Below are 21,222 nucleotides of genomic sequence, written 5' to 3' on the forward strand. Positions count from 1 at the left end.
CTATAAGCCCTGTATCCTGGGTTCAGTTTGCCGCTATTTCTCGCCCAAGCAGAGGCAGCCACCCTCCTGGTTTTTTTCCCCTACCAATAAATCTCTTGTGTGAGGTTTGTTGTGCAGTGTGACTTTATGGCAGTCCTTGGCTCCCAGCTGCCAGGATACTTTCCACCAGAGCTGCAATGCTTACACTGACCTTCCAGCAAGCCTGCCCCTCCACATAAACTCTCCAGACAGCACCACCAACTGGGGACAGAGACTGTGGGGGACATTTCTTATTCAAACCATCACAAAATCTCTTGCCACTAGGACTATGCCAAAATCAAACAAAGCAAAATCACAAAAAGGTGAGCTCTAAGTATTCAGAAGCAGAGACTAAAAGACTATTTAACACAAAAGAATAGACCCCTGTATTAGCAAAAGTTAGAATTCAATAATGAAATACATGGAGAAAAAAATATTTGGATAACTGACATATGATACTTATTTAAAATTCCTAGTGATAACTACATTTAAAAAAAATATGAAAACACCCAATAGGTTAAGACACTGAATGAATTTTTAGCAGATTAAAATTAAGTAAAAATTTTTTCTCTCATGGCTAGTTCCATTCCAAGCTAATCATATCACATCAAAACTTTTCTCCCAATGCATTATGATTACATTTTTGTATCCTCCTTTTCAACATAGATGGCCATTCCTACACCTGTCATTGCAGCACTAAGGAGACAGAGGCAGGAGGATTGAGACTTCGAGGCCAGACTGGGATGGCTATGAGGGAGACCTTGCCTTAAAAAACAATACAAAAACTTAAGAAAAACAAGCAGGTCATGGGAGTATATACCTGTATATACCTATAATATCAGTACTTGAGAGGCACAGGCAGGTCAGTCTCCATGACTTCCAGGTCAGCATGATTAGTTACTTTGCTGTTGCTGTAACTACACCATGATACAACACCATGGCCAAAAGCAACTTAGTAGAAAGAATTTAGGCAAGTTCTAGGCCAGCCAGGGCTAAGCAGTACCACTCTTTAAAAAAAAATGAAACAATGAATCATAAAACAATCCAAGAAAGCCAGAATTAAATTTTATTTCACACTGATAGAAACAGAAATATGACATTTTCTCACATTACAGCACAAGAATTCAATGGAATATTTCTTACCACAAATAAAATTTTACTGATGGTATAACTGAAGTAAGTTTATGTTCTTCAAAGTAAAGCAAAATAGTAAATGATTGCTTGAAATTGTTTTAAACCTAGACATAAGCATATGGCTTCATTATTAACATCCTAGCTAGTCCATATCAAATGATCTCCGTATCAGTTAGCACCTGTTTATAATGATGCTTCTTAGCATGGTTGTGGTCAGTTCGAAACAGCAGGAAAACAACAATTCATAAATGACCATAATTTTTGCAACATATTCAACTGTGTTGTAACTACACTATATATATAGATATATATAGGTTCTAATCAGTCTTTATTACCCATAAATTAGTTTAAATAATTTTCACCAATATTCTGGACATGTTGATTTAAAATCAAATGATTGCTATTTTAATGTTTGTACAGGAGACTAATTCTCAAAAACTCCTTTACCTAAGATGAAAATTTCAAATTAGTTTGTTACCAGATAAAAATAAAAGTTTCTGATTGCTCATCTTGAACAATATTTGGTTTCAATCATAACATATGTACAGAAAATGTAAACTTAAACTCTGCTATAAGATGTAACTGAATTAGATTTCAATACTGGTCTTAAATATTTATTTCTGAACATACCATTATTTACTCTTTTAAGTTTTTTACAGAAAAATAAAACCACAGAATTATTATCCGTACTGAAGATGCCGATAACTCTACAGTCTAAAGTTGGACTATGGTGCAGTTATTTGAAATACATAAGCTTAAGTAATATTTGGTTTCTTCTTACATTACCTAGATTTGGAATACTGTATGTCTGTGATTCAAAATGTCAAATTATAGTATATATATTGACAGTTTTTTTTTCATGGCAGAGAGGCAAATTGGTCTTCTATGAAAAAAAATCAAAAAAGAAAGAAACTTTGTTTCTTGAGAGGGGAAAAATTAAGTAGAAGGAAAAGAACAGCCTGGTCCCCCAATAAAAGGACCATTAATTGAAGAGAGCAGTATTACTTTTCTGACACTTAAAAAGCATTATCCTAGTATCAGGGATAATGTAATACCATTTAGTCCCTCATGTATTCTAGTCATGTATATATGATTACACATATAAAAATAGACACTGCCTGGTGACTAAACAATTGAGTAAAACCACAGTCTAACTCACAGCATTAACAAGTCACTTATAGATTATCCTAACAGCTTGTTTAGACCTGAACAAATTTTCAGTGAGCATACTAGTGATTTTCAAATGATGTAATAAAATTCTGGGTGTGGTAGTTTATTTTGCTGAATTAATTTGAGAAAAAGAAGCTAGCTGCTTCTTTTCACCTACTTTTAATACTAGTATATTCTGGATTGTATAATACAGATATATGTATAGAAACTTAAAAGGATCACACATTTCCCATGAGGGAGATACCATTAAGTCTGTATCATTGGTATGTATTTGCAAAACATTTTAATACTGCAAACATTAGAAGTTTTACGATCAGGCATGGGAAAGGGTTTATACTCTACTACAGTGATGCTGGTGAACGTCTGCACAAGGTCTCTTAGTGACGTCAATCAATTGGAGGTAGGAGTTTATCAATGAACTGCTTGACATCCATCATTTCCTATTTGGAAAAAAAATGATTTAATAAACAGCTACATAAGTCAAAAATTACAATTCCAAGAATGCCAGTAATAAAAATCCATGTAGGTGAGATGTTTTACTACTATAGTAAAAGGGCGTGTAAGAAAAATGAGGCTCCCAATAGAAATTTTGTAAAATCTCTTAGGATTATTACTATACACTGAAATAAATGCTCCCATACTATCTAGTTCCATGAAGTCTGTATTTTCTGACACTCAAATAAAACACTGGGGAGTCAGGAAGTTCAGAATGACAATAACCTATACAGAGAAGTTTAATAATGTCTACTTACTAACAACTGAGCATCAGTGAATTTCCTCGTTAGAATGAAATGATACATAGCTAATCTCTTTTTGTGTGTGCCTTTCATAAAGAATGGCATACAGCTACTCATTTGAAAGAATGTATATATGTCAGACAGTCCTTGGGAAAAAAAAAAAGGTAAATTTCTCCTGGAAGCCTCCTAGGTCTGAGCCCATCTCCTCCTTTCCTCAAGCTCCTGGTCCTCACTGGTCAACAATCTAGCTATGCAGTGAACTTCCAACCTTATATTTGCATCACTGAGAAGAGCTACGGCATGAGAGAGATCTATTTTACAACACTCTAAAGCCCTATCTCACTGTTTCCTGTAATATTCCACCCCCATCCTCTCATTCATGCTGATCAGCCCAAAGTTTTCAAATGCCAGCACAAGAACTCATTTATATGTATGGTTCTCAAGATGCTCTCTCAAGATGTTCTCCTGCTTCTGAAAATGGTCTGTCAGATACTCTAGGCCTGTAGCCAATTTAAATGCACCAACAACGCTGATAAACATTAGGTGACTGTCCAGGCTGCCAGCTGTCTCTGTCTACTCTTGCAAGACTCCCGAAAGTTGCTTGCATCCATCTTCCATTTCTCAGGTACCATTATATTCCTTCTCAGGTCTTTGATGGGATTGAAGACTACCAGTTATAGTTACAACTTAGTATATATATAATATCTTAGATAGAACATATTAAGTATTAGATTCAGGTTCTTTAGGATAGGACACCTTTTAGAATGATCTTTGTAACATGCCATTTACCTACGCTCTAGACTTCTCTGGATTTTAGCATGTGTTTCTTGCTTGACATTGTTCACATTGGTTGTAGTTTCATCTTATCTAGGTCATTATCCCTCATTACTCCTGGACAATATTTGATAACCATTCCTTTGTATATAGTCTTGTATTAGGTTAGAACCTTCTCATTTAGACAAAGGGGGAGATGTAGTGGGTAGCCATTCCAGCTTTGATCTGGAAGTTCCAACCCTCCCCTGAGGCTTCGGTAACTGTCACGCCTACAAAGCGGGGCCAAGAGAGGACCCTGAAGACCCGAGATTCGGATGCGCTGGCTCTCTTGGTTCCTGGACCCTGGACACTGGAGGTAGACCAAGCAGAGTTCTCCAGAGAATACCGCTGGACTGTGCCACACCTTTCCAGACCCTGCAACCTACCTATCTCTTCACTTGCAAGTTACCCCACAAAATAAACCTCCCTTTTAACTACGTGGAGTGGCCTTAATAATTTCATCAATACTCAGGGTCTTCAGCCACCCCCAATTCTTGAGGGTTTAGTGACTCCCTACTGGATTCAATAGCTCCTTTCAGGGTGTGGGGGATGGAGGGCTCTCTAGAATCCTAGGCATGTTGGTCTTTCTGTGTACATCATATTACTACCCACTTCCTTTGTGCATAAAGCAAATGATTTAACTTTGCTTAATGGTTGTACAATAGTGTTAGCTTGAACTACACCCCAGCGATTGGCTAATCAAATTTTATTCTAGGCCATTACAAGCACCCCAAACCCATCCAGGTCTTTCTCTTCTAAGTAACTATATCTCCTACTTCATCAAGAGGACAAAGAGCATGTAATGTAAGTTCCTAAAAACCCTGATCCCTCTTGACTTCTTCTATTAATACTCACCCAATCTTGTTCTCCTCTTTTGAGGTAGCACAATCTAGCTATGGTCCCAGATGATCATATGATTTAAGTTATCCCCTCATCAAATATCTTTATCACCTTCTACTCATAGTCTTTCTACCATTTCATTAAAGAAGACTCTCATTTATTGTAACTTAAATATTACTGAATAAAAAGGTATATTTATAAACTGGCCTTTGGATTATATAGAAATATATATTATATGCTCATTTGTAAAAGATAAGAGATTTATAAAATGTAATTGAGTAAGCTATCATTGAAAATAGTGTTAAATTGGGGCTGGAGAGATGGCTCAGAGGTTAAGAGCACTGACTGCTCTTCCAGAGGTCCTGAGTTCAATTCCCAGCAACCATATGGTGGCTCATAACCATCTGCAATGAGATCTGGCGCCCTCTTCTGGTCTGCAGGTATACATGCAGACAGAATGCTGTATACATAATAAATAAATCTTAAAAAAAAAGAAAATTGTGTTAAATTGATTCAATTATGAATTCATTTTAAATCACCAACATCCAAGTGTTATTTGTCTCGAAAATATAACATGGGAGATATTAAAGTCGTGGCTATAATCACTGCTTCCAGATACCTACCTGCTGACATGAACTGTGCATCATGCCTTCATAGATTTTGAAGGTTACATTGGATGGATTTATCAGTGTTTTTAGTTTTTCAACAGTAAGAGAACCAAACATTAGGGGAACTAAAGGATCACAATCTCCATGGCACTGGAGAACAGAAATATCTCTATTAGTGCTATTGATAGGACCCTGTAAAACAAATATAAAAGGAATGTTATTCATCAAATATGTAAAGCACCATGGCAGACTCCTAAAAACTATAGATATACATGCATATGCTACTATTCATAATTCAGTCACATATTTTGGTCAAGTAAACCCTCTATCCTTATGTTCCCCCAACATCTTTAATTTAAACTTCTATGGGATACATGATTATTTTGCCACGTATTGTAATACATGTTTCCAATGAATCAGTTTCTTTACGCCAATTACATTTTAATTCATCTTTCATTTTCAGTATGTTGACATGAAAGGTAATCAATAACTATTAGGGCACATTAGGTAAGTCATGTCCTCCTCAACTTTATGACCAAATTAAATAAGAGAGTTAGCAATCTATTATGTATAGTACACTGAAAAGTTACTACATAACAAAAGGACTGAACTCTATCTAGAATAGAAAATGAATTTGGAGTGTGGCAAATTGGTATACCTGCAATACCAGCACTTGGGAGTCTGGGGTAAGAGGATCATGGAGTTAAGGTCAGCCTCATCAATATATCAGCTCAAGAGAAAACGTAATAGCAATTTGAACACAGCAGTAACGGACTTGGCTAGCATGTTCAAGGTCTGAGATTAATCTCCAGCACCAAAAACAAGAAATAAAATAAAGAATCTGAAAATAATGGTTGTACAATAGTGTTTCCTTGGACTACACCCCAGCAATTGGCTAATCAAATTTTATTCTAGGCCATTACAAGCACTCCAAACCCATCCAGGTCTTTCTCTTCTAAGTAACTATATCTCCTACTTCATCAAGAGGACAAAGAGCATGTAATGTAAGTTTTTAGTTTTTCAACAGTAAGAGAATCAAACATTAGGGGAACATCTCTGATGGTACATAGCATATTACACCACTGTTAAAATAATTTACAATTTTATAGTAAAATTCTTCAAATGACTAAACATTTGAAATTTGAGTTAAAATGTGTATGTGAATATGTATCTTAAAATATACCAAATAATTAAGTGTAAGATAAGACAGTAAGTTTCTTCTTCTATCTGTATAAACCACAAGAAGGGTATACAGATCAAGTGTAGCAACACACCACAAAGGTCTAAAGAAATACTTTAAAATAAGATAACTGATGTAAGCCGTTAACTTTGGGTAGTAGAAATGTTTCAGTGTATGTTCACCAACTGAAGCAAAGGTACCACTGTAGTGTGGGATGTCTACTGTAGAGGAGGCTATGTGTGGAGCAGAAAGGAGGAATAAGAGAACTCTTTATTTCCCACTCAAATTTTCTATAAACCTAAATTTTCTAAAAAAGATAAAAAGTTCATTAATTAGAAGAAAAGATGACTTGCTCCTAAATATTTTCTGCTGTGTCCTAGCTCTGTAATCTTGTTTATTCGAACTACACAAGCTACCTGTGGAAATGAAGCCCGAAGTGGAAGCCAGCAACTGAGCGCAGTGACGCCGGCCAGTTTCTGCTGCGTGGTAAGAGCAGTGTATAAAGATAAAGCGCCTCCCTGGAACAGAAACAGGGAGTTAACTGGAGCACAGTTCTGCCAAAAGCATGTGAGAGAATTCTTATTAGAAATGTCCATAAGAAAATATACTGTGTTAAATCAAACCAGGTAAGCTGGGCATGGGGTGTACTTGGGAGACAAGAGGCAGGTGGATCTCTGTGAGTTTGAGGCCAGCCTGGTTTCCAGTTTCAGGATAGCCAGGGCTACACAGAGAAACCTTGTCTTGAAAAACCAAAGGGGGAAAAAAATCAAATCAGGTAAAGAATGAAACTATATACTCATAGTGGATGGATCTCTACCTCCGAGAAAACACAGCAATATAAGATCTCCACTTAGACCATAGCATGGCTTAAGAACAGTTTGAATTTATAGTTCTCTCATTTTCCTATCTGAAAAGTCTTAGATATAAACCCCAAATGAGATTTAGGCTATTTTTCCAAAACAGAAATTTAAGGTAATACAGATGGAATACCAGATACCTTTAGAGATTTGCCCACCTAGCTCACAACATGCCATGTGTTGAGAACTATAATTCTGTCAGCCATCTAGATGCCACACCCTGACCAGGCCTGTACCACATGGGGCACATGGGGACATGAGAGACTTTCTTTCCTCTTTTTTTTTTTGGTTTTTCAAGACAGGATTTCTTTGTGCAGTTTTAGAGCCTGTCCTGGATCTCTCTGTGGACCAGGCTGGCCTCGAACTCACAGAGATCCACCTGGCTCTGCCTCCCAAGTGCTGGGATTAAAGGCATGCGCCATGACTGTCCGGCCTGAGAGACTTTCTGATCCCAGGCAGTGATGTTCTTTCTCTCCGGACTGTGGGATTGGAATTCAGTTACTTTTAAGGCCATCTCTATATGGTTAGAAAGGCAACATGTAGACCCCAGAGCTGTAAAGCTAACATGGCTAACGGTTGGTGGAGAGGCAAATAAACGGATAACTAGGGAAAGAAAGTCCCGATGGCTTGCCAAGTACTAACTGTTTTCTAGGGTGTAGTGTTATTTTCAGTTTCCTCGACATAATGATGCTACACACTTATAAGTGACTTCTTGCTTAAAAGATCTGGAATGCGTTTCCTCAGGCATATGGAGTGTTAGTGTGGAGGTCAGAGGTTGAAGTCAGGTATCTTCCACAATTGTTTTCCACCTTATTTTTTGAGGCATGATCTCTGGTTTCTGAATAAACCTGGACTAAGGCTGGGGGACCAGGTAGCTCAGGGGATTTGTCTGTTGCCACTTCCCTAGCACCAGGGTTATGGATGTTTGCCATCACACTCAGCTTTTTACACAGGGTCCAGGGATCCAAACTCAGCACCTTATGGCCTGAGCCATTGCCCCAGCCCTAGGAATTCGTTTCTGTAGGCTGTAATCAGTATCAAATAACAACAACTATGTGCACATTATACTTTAATTTTTGGCCTTTGTGCTTGTTTGGGTATGCGTGTTTTGTATCATCTAGACAAAGGCCATATATCAATAACACCTTTTTATTTAAAGTTACTTTGTTCTTCTGTTTTTCCAAACAGTTTCTCTGTGCACCTCTGGCTGTCCTGGAACTTGTTATGTAGACTAGGCTGGCCATGAACTCAGAGATCATGCCTCCCAAGTATTGAGATTAAAGGCACGCATTGCTGTTTTGTCTGTATGTCTGTCTGTGTGAGGGTGTTGGATCCCCTGGAGCTAGAGTTGCAGATAGTTGTGAGCTGCCATTGAACCTGGATCCTCTGGAAGAGTAAGTGCTCTTAATCACTGTGCAGGTCCCAATCATATTACCTTTTTAATGTACTATATTAACCACATTACCATACATACAACATTCGATTGAGTGTATTGTCTCAACTGATTCCAGAATTCTGACATTTCTCATAGTTATTGACTGAGGAGATTAGAAGCTAGAGCATTCTGGGAACAGGTTACTTAGAAACTGGTGAGTTGGGGCTGGATAGATGGCTCAGAGGTTAAGAGCACCGACTGCTCTTCCAGAGGTCCTGAGTTCAATTCCCAGCAACCACATGGTGGCTCACAACCATCTGTAATGAGATCTGGTGCCCTCTTCTGGCCCGCAGGCATACATGCAGACAGAACACTGTATACGTAATAAATAAATAAATCTTAAAAAAAAAAAAAAAAGAAACTGGTGAGTAAAAACGTAAGTTCAAAGTAGGGATATAACTTAGTGATAAAGAGCTTCTTGTTCAGCTTGTGCTAGGACCTAGGGCAGTCACTAGCACTACAAAACAAACCAAGAAGGATGTAAGGTCAACACAAATATCAGGCTGAAGAAAGTAACCCAAGTAATACCGTAGTTATATCTTAGAAACCTAGGCACTTACACCTGTCTCCTTACAGTCCTGTTTCACTAAAAGAAGGCTAACTTGCATATTGCGGTTACTTTAAGAGACTATATTCTTCTACCCGGCCAGTGGTGGCGCATGCCTTTGATTCCAGCATTCAGGAGGCAGAGACAGATGGATCTCTGTGAGTTCGAGGCCAGCCTGATCAACAGAGCAAGTTCCAGGACAGCCATGGTTATATAGAGAAACTCTGTCTTGAAAAACAAAACAAAACAAAACAAGTCGAGGTTCCAACCAATTTTTTAATCAACTTTGAAAGCAATCTCTCCTCTTCTCTTTTTCCTCTCTCCCTCCCTTCCTCTCTCCCTCCCTTCCTCTCTCTCTCTCTCTCTCTCTCTCTCTCTCTCTCTCTCTCTCTCTCTCTCTCTCTCTGTGTGTGTGTGTGTGTGTGGTTTTTCAAGACAGGGTTTGTCTGCCTTTCGACTGTCCTGAAACTCACTTTGTAGACCAGGCTAGCCTCAAACTCACAGAGATCCACCAGCCTCTGCCTCCCTGAGTGCTGGTATTAAAGGTGTGCACCACCACACCAGGCCATTCGAAGGCAATCTAAAAGAAAACTGTGACTGTGGTAAGAAACTAGAAAATAAATAAGTAAATGAAAATGCATGAGGCAGAAATTTTGTCCAGTCCAATTTAACTTTAACTCAGCACCTATATCATCTAAGATTCTGTAACAGGTCCAAACAAGAGACTCTTCCAAAGAAACACAACTGAAGGTACAGACTTGTAGATCAATATGCTGATGGTATGGACACACCAATCAAACTTACCTGAGAAAATCCTCCCAAAATAATTCTGTTAGAGGGAATGCCATTCTTTACCTCTTGATCTATCAAAGCTTTTACTAAAAACAAGAAAAATATCATAAATATTTTCAAAGTTAAGTCCACTGAGATTAACTAAAAATCTGAGAAAAATAACAGACGCAGAGTCTATTAAAGACAGAAGTGAATGAAACCTTGAAGCATTCTACCTTAAAACACAAAGTGGCATGTAGTTTCATGATGTGACTCCTCGGGCTCTCCACGGGTGGCTGCGCTTAACACTTCTATAACTTCCTGTTATATACTTTCTCCTCACAGAGAGCTGTATGTCCTTTTATTTATGGTTAGTTCTAGTGTTCGTTATATACTTCTGTCCAATAAACTAAACAGAAATTAGGTAAAACTTGTCATTTTAAAACAGAATACATTTAAAGATTATGTAATTTGTGGCTTACAGTGTCTAACACCATTAGTCATACTTTTAAAAGCTGCTGATTTTTTCCTATAATTCAAATGATTAGAATTCTGTTTAAATAGAAACAGTAAATGATGGGGGAGGCATTTGAAATTCTGTGTGTACCTGTGTGTGTCTGGTGCCCACAGAGTCCAGAAGAGGGTGTCAGAATCCCTGGAACTACAGTTATAGACAGCTATGTCCAAATTTAAAGTTATTTTTAGTTTATAAAAAAATTTTAGCTGGGTGTAGTGGCTCAAGCCTTTAATCCCAGCACTCGGGAGGCAGAGGCAGGTGGATCTCTATGAGTTTGAGGCCAGCCTGGTCTACAGAGTGAGGACAGCCAGGACAGCCCTGTCTCAAAACAAACAAAAATCAATTTTCTTTTTTTTTAATTAGTTCTTAAAGTTTGTATGAAAAAGAAAAGGCAGTCCAACCATTGCAAAGAGCATGAGACGGTGGGTTTTGCAGCAGGCAATGAAAGAACTATGAGACAGGAGCTGAGGGCAGAGACAGCCCAGCTGTCAGGAGGGCTGTCCTGTGGGTTTGAGGCATGCGAACTCCATCCAGCCCAGGAGCCTGAGGAGACTATTTAGCTTCACTTTCTAGGTTTCACCAGCTGATGGGGTAAAACAGAAATGTTTTAACAAACCACACTGAAAACAGCCACTTGTAGAGCAGTGGGTTCCAAATTCAGTCACATTCCACCTCAGAGCGCAGGCACAATGCCCCTTCCCAGAAGGCAGCTCTGCTTTATCCAATAGCACATCTATCCTTGTCTTCCTAGCCAACTCTCTAACCTTCATTCCCTTCAATATTCATTTGGCAGGAAAGAAATAACCAACTCTGTTGTTAAAAGAGAATCTTTTACTCAGGGGCTTAGTAACCAGGACAGCCCTTCCATCTTCCACAGGTTCTAACACACTTATACCAAAATAAATATTTTTCTCATTTAATCTTAAGACAAAACCTTGACTCTAGGATTCTGGCATTAATGTACATTCTGATAATCTAAAAAGTCACTGATCAGGGTTTCACATCCCCAGACAGAGAAAATACATTCAAAACACATTAACTATCTCAAAGATTTCAAGTTGTTTTTAAAAAGAATAAAATGATTTCTCTGGGTTTTGGTTTTTCATCTATTTTGGAAAACTTCAAATAAATATAAAAGTAGAAAGAGCAGCTCATGTACATGGCTCCAAGATTCTGTAGTTACCAATTCTCAGCTAGACTGGTTTCTTCTAATGTGGCTCACAGACTTTTCTAAGTCATTGCCAGTCACTGCATTATATGAAAACCAATGATAGTCTAACTCCAACACATATGTAAAAGAAAAGACTCTTTCTGTGCAGTTCTTAAAAACTACGTATCTCAGTAAGTTAATCTGTTTTCACTCACAAAACAATACTTACAAAGGAGAATGGAATAATAACTTCACAGAACTGTTAAATGAGACAATTTATAAGAAATGACTAGCTGGTAAGAAGTTAAGTGATAAGTCAGTGGAATCTATTATTACTTCACTAACATCAGCCATTCGTATGACTTTTACTGTTAGTTACCTTTACGTCATTGTCATTCCTTCAAGTTTCTTTAATACCTATATACAACTATCAAACACAGTACTATTTTCTCCACTGCCTACCTGTTTCTGTGTTGAGACAGGGTTTGCTGTGCAATCCTGGCTGGCTATATCTCACAGCAGTCCTCTTGCCTCAGCTTCCCAAGAGGTGCGATTATATATGGGCACCACAACACTCAGCTTTACTTATGTCAATCAAAACAAAATCCCTATCCGACAGAGCTCAAATTTGATAAATGACACTACTGACTACAGATAAGAGAGTGTATGTAGGTGGCAAAGGAAAGGAATGGAGACAGTGTGCTTGTCTGGTATTTGTGAAGCCCTTGGTTAGTCCCCAATATGACAAAGGGAGGAAGGGAGGAGAAAAGAAAGGGAGGGAGGAACAGGAAGGCAGGAAGTAAGGGAAAGGGACAAAAGGATTGGCTCTTAAAAACACACAACTATATCACATTTAATCAGAATTTAACTATTCAATCTACTAACAACAACATTTAATAAAAATTTAACTACTGAATTTACTAGAACATTTATGAATGTGTTTGCCTTTACAAACACTTTTGGTACTCGCCATTTTCTGCGGCCTGTTTAATTCCAGATTCATCCTCCTGAGAATCTGGGGAAAGTCCAATAATATCAAACCTGGAAAATAAGACCAAGAGAGAAGAACTGTTAGAGTCTAAAAGACCATCCCTGGCAAATACGTTTCCTAACTTCAAGTTAGTCTGTAGGGAAATGGACACCCACTAACTCTTCTTTCTGGCTGTGAAGGGCATGAGAGGAATCTTGAGAGGGCTGCAAGGGAAATGACCTAAACATCCATCCAGCCAGCCAGGAAGGCAAGGAGTTAGCAGATCAAAGATGCTGTGGTGTAATCGGTGTGCATGTCTCATAATTCAAATGTTGAATTAATGATCCCAACAAACACCAAGCAGCAGGATAGATTTCTCTTTATTATTCACTCTTGTTTTTCTACCTTTTGTATAGCTTATTAAGTTAACTCACAGTTATTAAGCATGAATACTGGAATAAAGGCTAAGTTTAAACTCTTAACAATAATGGAGAGGGTGCCTGAACTGGCCTTCCCCTGTAATCAGATTAGTGACTACCCTAATTGTCACCATAGAGCATTCATCCAGTGACTGGTGGAAGCAGATCCATGGCTAGGCACTGGGCTGAGCACACTGGGTTCAGTTGATGAAAGGAAGGAGGGACTGTATGGGGAGGAGGGTCAAGACCATGGTGGGGAAACCCACAGAGACAGCTGACCTGAGCTAGTGGGAGCTCAGGGATTCTGGACTGACAGCCGGGAAACCTGCAGGAGACCAAACTAGGCCCTCTGAATGTGGGTGACAGTTGTGTGGCTTGGTCTGTCTGAGCGGCCCCTGGCAGTGGGACCAAGATTTATCCCTGGTTCATGAACTGGCTTTATGGAGCCCATTCCCTATGGAGAGATACATTGCTCAACCTTGATGTAGTGGGGAGGGGCTTGGGCATGCCTCAACTTGATGTACCAGGCTTTGTTGACTCACCATGAAAGGCCTTACAATCTCTGAGGAGTGAATGGGGCTTGGGGTAGGGGGAAGATGGGGAAGGAGCAGGAGGAAGGGAGAGAGGGGGAACCATGGTTGGTATGTAACATGAAAAAAAAGTTTAAATAAAAAAAAAAGAAAAACCAGTTAAGCTTAAATGTTCTCTTGCAATTTAAAAATATCTAAAAAAAAAAAATAGGGTATACACAAGAGCTCTTCTGAAAAGATTAAAAGGTTTTTTTTTTTTTTCTTTTTTAGTTTGTTTTTTGAGAAAGTTTCTCTATGTAGCCCTGGCTGTTCTAGAACTCACACTGTAGACCATACTGGCCTTGAACTCATAGAGATCCACTTGCCTCTGCCTCCCCTCTGCCTTCCCAATGCTGGGACTAAAGTGTGTATGCCAGCACTGCTCAATGACTAAAAGGTTCTTAATGAGAAAGCAAACTCTTACTTACCAGGAAGGCATAGCCATATTCATATTTAATGTAACAGGCATAATGGGCCTATGTGGGAAAGAAACAAACGGCACATCAGGATAACAGGGCCAATTATAACAGCATGGCTTTAACAGGGGGTGCACCTCACACCTCTGTTCCCTTTGTCCTACAACTGTTCTCTGAAGACAGAACAGCTGTTGCAGAGGACAAAGTTGGCTCAGAACTAAACTTGGCTCATAACAAGTACTTTTTGTCTCAGTGGCCTTACTTAATAACTGTAACTTATAGGGACTGAGACAACTGGAAATACATAAACAATACGACTCTGGTAAGAGCAATTTATTGCTAACTACTGTACCATTAATCTCCACATGCTTGTATTACATTGTTTATTCCCTAGTTATATACTTGCTTGATTAAGAGACCTAGAAATAAATATAAGTTCTACCTTAGTGTTCATTATGTCCAACTCAAATCTGGAATGAAAAATAGGCTGAACAACCAAAAAAGTCTGGTACAAGAGGAAAGAAATATGACTATACTCTTAAGTTACCAATTCCACCCTCCTCCTGATTCATACAACAAAACCAATTCAACATTTTAGGAAAACCAACTTCCCCAGATTAGGAAACATCTTTACAGCAATTCAATTTAGGGGCAAATATGGTGAAAATTCAAATAGTCAAGAATTCTGTCTCTTGCTTGGGCTGGCCACTCTAGCCAAAGCATTCAGCTGTAGCCTACAGAGGTTAAGTCAGACTCTCTGCTGCCAGACAAAGAAACCCTCAGACTTCATTCCCCTATCCTGTCACCTCAGTTGTCTTGTCATTTCTGAGGTGTAAGCGCTAACCTACTGTTGTAGACCCAGTGCTTTTAGCTTCCCCCTGGCTGTTCTTAGTAACCTTTCACCTCAAGTTTATTGATTTTCTGAGTTTGCTCAAAACTTGCTAGTTCCCTGACACCAGAAAACATTTTCAGAGCTAGGTACTGAGATCCTGTTTATGACAGTATATCACATTGCCTTTAATTAATAAAACCTGGGTGTCTTCGACTGCATGAAGATGTCTCACAAATCTAGCCGGTAACCTGTTTATAGATAACACATGGGTATCCTTGGAACTCTGCAGGTACTTACATATCTAAAAGAATTGTTGTGGCTTTAAGTTCATCTGACCTCGAGAAGAATATCTTAAATTTCAAAAAGGGATTTTTTTTTTTTCAGTTTAACCAAGAGACTATTTTAGCTTTAAAGAGTGTTAGGAGTCTTTTTTTTTTTTTTTTTTTTTTTTTTTACCTAAGAGGGAAACAATTGTATTCAAATATTTTTCTGGAAAAGCATACCTATTACAATTTGTTCTAGATTCTGAAGAAAAAAAACCTAAATATTAGAAATACTCACGCATGTGGACAGATGTATTTGATGTGGGAACTTCTGATACCTGCAAAGGCTTCTGCCCATCCGTGCCTGGTAGAAAATTATGAAAACCATGCTAGTAAATACTGTTTTAAATTCTAGTAAACTGATATAGAACTGATATTTAATGTTTCTGTGAGGTCAAAGGTTAGCTCCTTAGAGTACTGTACGAGTAAGGAGATTGTGTTACTAAGCACCACTGCTGACCTGGGAGCAATGGCCATTCTCTAACATTTTGCCTCCACAGAGAAGGATGCTCTCGTGAGTTCTGACTATCAACAGATACTGCTGTTAGATGATACGATTTGATACATTAAAAAAACTTTAAAAACTCCAGGAAAGTAGCTGTATACAAAATCAACACTAAAATCCATAGCCTTCCTATATACAATGACAAACATATTGAAAAGGAAATCAGGGAAACAGTACCTTTCACAACTGCCTCAATTATATATATTCTGAATATATATATTCTAAAAACTATGTGTTCAAAATATAGTTATTCTAAGATACACACACACACACACACACACACACACACACACACACACACACACACATCTTATAACAAACAAATGAAAGACCTGTATAATAAACCAAGAAACTGAAGAAGACAGCAGAAGATGGAATAACTGCCCACACTCATGAGTTGGTTGATTAACACTGTGAAATGGCCATCCTACTAAAAGGAATCTACAGATGAAATGAAATTCCCATCAAAATTCCAACAATTCTTCACAGAAGTTGAAAATAATAATCTTAAAACTCATAAGGAAATAAAAATGACCAACGACAGTTAAAACAATCTAAGCAATAAAAACACTGCTGGAAGGATCCCCATCCTTGACTTCAAGTTATACTATAGAGCTATACTAATAACAACAGCATGGCATTGGCATAAACACAAAACACACTGATAAATGCAAGAGAATAGAAGACTCAGATAAAAGCATACACTCCTATAGCCACCTGATTCTTGATGAAGAGGCCAAAAAATATACACTGGAGAAAAGACAGTATCTCCAACAAATGGTGCTGATCACACTGGACAGCTACATACAGAAGAATGAAACCGAGCCTCATCAATCACTCTACACAAAATTCAACTCCAAATGGATCAAGGACATTAACTGTCAGACACTAGTACTGACCTGTCCAAGGGTTCTTGTAGGGGAGGAGTGAGGAATGAAGTATTAGATAGAAATATAAGCCTAGACAATGAGAAAGACAGAGATACAGGATAGCTTTGGGAGGGTCCTGGGTCAATATCCAGCAACCCCTAGTTTAATCATGATGGGCTTTTTATACATCAGCAAGGGGAGGAGCAAAAGACCCCCCCCCATTCCAAGGTCGAGGTATAAAGTATCAACAAGTGTAGACCCTTCAAAACATCTGGTAACCACGCCCTTGGCCAAATCATCCCATTATGCAGCCCTGCTGGGAAAAGCAAGCTCAGACTTTCTGACCTTGAGTAAGGCCTTACTAGGAAACCTCTGTGAGCCCCCACAATTAACATAAGACATAATACCTTAAACTGGTAGAAAAATAGAAAGTATGGAATACACTCTCAATCTCATTGGCACAGTAAAGGACTTTCTGAATAGGACACAGGCATTAAGACTAACAATAAATGGGACCTCAGGAAACTTAGTTTCTGTACAGCTAAGGACACAATCATTTAAGCAAAGAGGCAGCCTACAGAATAGGAAAAAATCTTTACCAATCATATATCTGACAGAGGATTAGTAACTAGAATATAAGAGAACTAAAACAAAACTCCAAAGTACTGGAACGTCAAGGAAATAACCTAATTTAAAGAACTAACAGATAGTTATAAAAAGATTAAATAAATACTAGTGGCTGAGAAACATTTAAAGAAATGTACAACATCCTGAATCATCAGAAAATATTTAAATTATTTTCAGATTTCATCTTAGCCCAATTCAAAATGTTCACAATTAATAAAAACAAATGGCAGTACATGTTGGTGAGGCTGTGGGGAACACTTATTCACTGTGAGTGTGAGTGCAAACTTGTACAGTCACTATGAAACTCTGGAGATTCCTCAAGAAGCTGGGAATCAACTTCCCTCAAGGTTCAGCTATACCACTCTTGGGCATATACCCAAAGGACTCTACATCCTACTACAGAAACACTTGCTCATCCATGTTCTCTGCAGCTCTATTCATAATAGCGAGAAATGGAAAGCAATTGGATGTCCATCAACAAATGAATGTAAAATGAAAATGTGGTATATTTATACAATGTTACATTACACAATTCAGCAGATAAGAAAAATTATATCATAGAATTTTCAGGTAAATGGATGGAGCTAAAACAATCATCCTGCACTGTTTTTAACTAAATCTCTATCATTTTATATCATTCTATTTTACCATTAAAGACAATGGGGTAAAAATCTGCTAGTTCAGAGAGTCAGAGAAAACACCCAGCTGACCTTCCTCCTCTGCCAATGTCCTAGAAATAGAGCTTTCTCCTAAACTGTCTCAAACAAAACTCACACTGAATGTCCCTCCCTTCTACTTCCTGTGCATCTCTCTATCAGTCTTCCTGACTCCCTCTTACTCACTGTTTTACTCCTGCCAACTGGTTGCTCTGCCTCTTAACCTAAGATTGACTTTATTTAACCCTGCTTACAATATTCAAGCAGAAAGCTCTTGAATTAAAGATGCATGCTAGGGCTGAGGGACACCACAACTAGAAACAAGATTTTCCCTTTACAAACCCTTCATTCTGAGGGCTCAGGCCGTCCTCCTCCTCTCACTGTGTTGGAGTGCTGGAACACGGACCAAGCCCAGGCTTGTAATCAATAAAACCCGTGTGTTTTCATCAGACATCAGCTCTGGTGGTCGTGCTTGGAACCCCCGTGGTTCTTGCAGACCCTGCCCTAGGGGGAGGACTGGCGAGGGGTACCTGGAGATGGAGAGGAGAAACTCCTGATCCTGGTGGGGTTGCCCTTCCCCTAAGAGCTGCTGGTCCCCCTGATCAAGATGAGAATCAGCCTTTCCACTACTGGCCCTTTGCCACCAGTGACCTATACAACTGGAAATCTCAGAATGCCCCTTTTTCTGAGAACCCCCAGGACCGGATTAACCTTCTTGATACTATTCTCTTTAAACACCAGCCCACTTGGGATGATTGTCAACAGCTTTTACAGGTGCTATTTACCATGGACGAGAGGGCTCAAATCCAACTGAAAGCCCGGAAATGGGTTCCAGGCCACAATGGAGAGCTCACAACTAACCCACCTCTCATAGATGCTGGATTCCCCTAATCCATTCTGAGTGGGATTACAATACAGAGCACAGTAAGGGGAAGCACCTAATCTATTGCCAGGCTCTAGTGGCGGGTCTCAAAGCAGCCGCATGTTGGCCTGCAAATTTAAGCTACGTTTATGATGTTAGGCAAGGCGAAGATGAAAGTCCAGCTGCATTTCTGGAGCAACTATAGGATGCTTTCAGGAGATACACCACGTATGATCCAGAATCGTAGGAAAATGAAGCTACCTTGACTCTGACCTTTATCAATCAGGCAGCCCCAGATATTAGAAGGAAACTACAGAAGTTAGAGTGCCTAGGACAGAAAAACATTAGAGATTTAGTTACAGTGGCTGAGAAAGTGTATAATGAAAGGGAAAGTGTTGAGGTGAAAGAGATAAAGAAGGAAAAGCATCAGAACCAGCATCTGGCTAGTGTTCTACTAGCCACTACTGCTCATCCTGACGAATGTCAAAGGAGACTGCCACAATTAGTGACCAGGGAGGAAGAAAGACCAAGTAACAGAGGACCCCGGCTAGGGAGGAACCAGTGTGCTTGTTGCAGGAAGGAAGGGCATTGGGCAAAAGATTGCCCTCCCTGAGAAGATGATTCAGGGCAACACCAAAGTCCTTAGCCAGAGAGAAATGGACAGTGATTAGGGGAGACAGGGTTCAGCCCCCCCCCCCCCCCCGATCCTAGGGTAAACCTAAAAGTGGAGGGGACAAGGATTGATTTCATGGTGGATACAGGAACTCAAAATTCAGTATTAAAGGCCAATGGGCCCATGACAGACAAAAGGACTTGAGTCCAAGGGACCACAGGGGATAAGCTCCACTTATGGACTACCCAATGAACAGTGGACTTAGGAGCGGGATGGGTAACCCACTCATTTCTGGTATTTCCAGAATGCCCATACCCCCTGTTAGGGCGTGATTTACTGACCAAAATGAAAGCTCAGATACATTTTTCTGATGAAGGAGCTAAATTGCTCAGTGAAAATGGGAAACCTATTCATGTGTTGGTAACCACATGACTGCCTGACCCCAGACTAGAGGAATGGCTCCAGGAGTTTCCATCAGCCTGGGCCGAGACCTGGGGAATGGGGCTGGCAGCACATCGCCCTCAGGTCTATGTGAAATCAAGCCAGGGGCAGATCCAGTAAAAGTCCGTCAGTACCCCATGGCCTTGGAGGTCAAGAAGGGCATCACTCCACACATTAGGTGATTGACTTGGGAATCCTCTAGCCTGTGCAATCAGCCTGTAACACACCCCTGCTGCTTGTTAAGAAGCCCTATACTAATGATTATAGGCCAGTCCAAGACCTGAGGGAGGTCAATAAAAGGGTGATTGACATCCACCCAACAGTCCCGAACCCTTACACCTTGTTCAGCTGACCGACAATGGTACACAGTCCTACATCTGAAGGATGCTTTCTTCAATCTGCCTCTGGCTCCCCAGAGTCAGCAGTACTTTGCCTTCAAATGGCATGACCCAGAGATTGGTGTCAGTGGCCAGCTGACATGGACTAGGCTGCCACAAAAATTCAAAAATTCTTCTACCATCTTTGATGAAGCCCTGCATGAAAACCTGTGTGAATACCTCCTGCAGAACCCTGAAGTTAGGCTCTTACAGTATGTGGATGATCTGCTAATCGCAGCTGCCAACCAGGAAAGCTGCCTTGAAGGGACTAAGCAACTACTCTTGTGCTTTAGGGAGTTTGGGATATCGAGCCTTGACTAAGAAAGCCCAGTTCTGTCAACAGGTAACATACTTGGGGTACATCCTGAAGGGAGGACAGCGGTGGCTTTTGGATGCACGAAAAGAAACAATCCTTAAGATCCCTACCCCCACGACTGCCAGACAAGTGAGGGAGTTCCTAGGCACAGTCGGCTTTTGTGGATCCTGGGCTTTGCTGAATTAGCTAAGCCCCTGTATGAGGCAACTAAAGAGGGGCAAGACTTCTTGTGGACTGAACAATATCAGCAAGTCTTTGACAAACTCAAACAAAGCCTGCTTTCGGCTCCAGCGTTAGGCCTGCCAGATGTAACTAAGTCCTTCCCTTCCACTCATTCGTGGATGAGCACAAAGGGATTGCCAAAGGCATCCTGATTCAGATCTTGGGTCCTGGAAGCGACCTGTGGCCTACCTGTCCAAGAAACTAGACCCGGTTGCAGCAGGATGGCCCCCATGCCTCCATATAATAGCAGCTGTGACTCTACTAGTCAAAGATGCTGACAAATTGACTTTGGGACAAAATCTCACCATAACTACCCCTCATGCTTTGGAGAGAGTTCTTAAGCATCCCCCTGATAGGTGGCTGAGTAACACTAGGATGACTCATTATCAGACTCTGTTGCTCAATCCTGCCACAATAACGTTCCAGGT

General features: G+C 39.8%; 1 protein-coding gene across 2 annotated transcripts in view; it reads right to left on the bottom strand.

Moving 5' to 3' along the window:
- Positions 1 to 1,066: 1,066 nt before the first annotated feature.
- Positions 1,067 to 21,222, bottom strand: part of LOC128096859 (acyl-protein thioesterase 1) — a 42,828-nt gene continuing 22,672 nt past the window's right edge. Inside the window, exons 3-10 of one of the 2 annotated variants that reach the window (XM_052716938.1) lie at positions 16,711 to 16,770; positions 15,545 to 15,610; positions 14,164 to 14,211; positions 12,748 to 12,818; positions 10,144 to 10,217; positions 6,917 to 7,018; positions 5,336 to 5,512; positions 1,067 to 2,762 (exon numbers count right to left, since the gene is read on the bottom strand). In XM_052716938.1, the coding sequence (XP_052572898.1) occupies positions 2,709 to 2,762; positions 5,336 to 5,512; positions 6,917 to 7,018; positions 10,144 to 10,217; positions 12,748 to 12,818; positions 14,164 to 14,211; positions 15,545 to 15,610; positions 16,711 to 16,770 (652 nt within the window). In that variant the 3' untranslated portion in view covers positions 1,067 to 2,708. The remainder of the gene's footprint in view (positions 2,763 to 5,335; positions 5,513 to 6,916; positions 7,019 to 10,143; positions 10,218 to 12,747; positions 12,819 to 14,163; positions 14,212 to 15,544; positions 15,611 to 16,710; positions 16,771 to 21,222) is intronic. The other variant, XM_052716937.1, reaches the window with a different exon arrangement.

Source organism: Peromyscus californicus, unplaced genomic scaffold, assembly GCF_007827085.1.
Source record: "Peromyscus californicus insignis strain IS unplaced genomic scaffold, ASM782708v3 Scaffold_5__1_contigs__length_169319896, whole genome shotgun sequence".
Taxonomy (NCBI): Eukaryota; Metazoa; Chordata; class Mammalia; order Rodentia; family Cricetidae; genus Peromyscus; species Peromyscus californicus.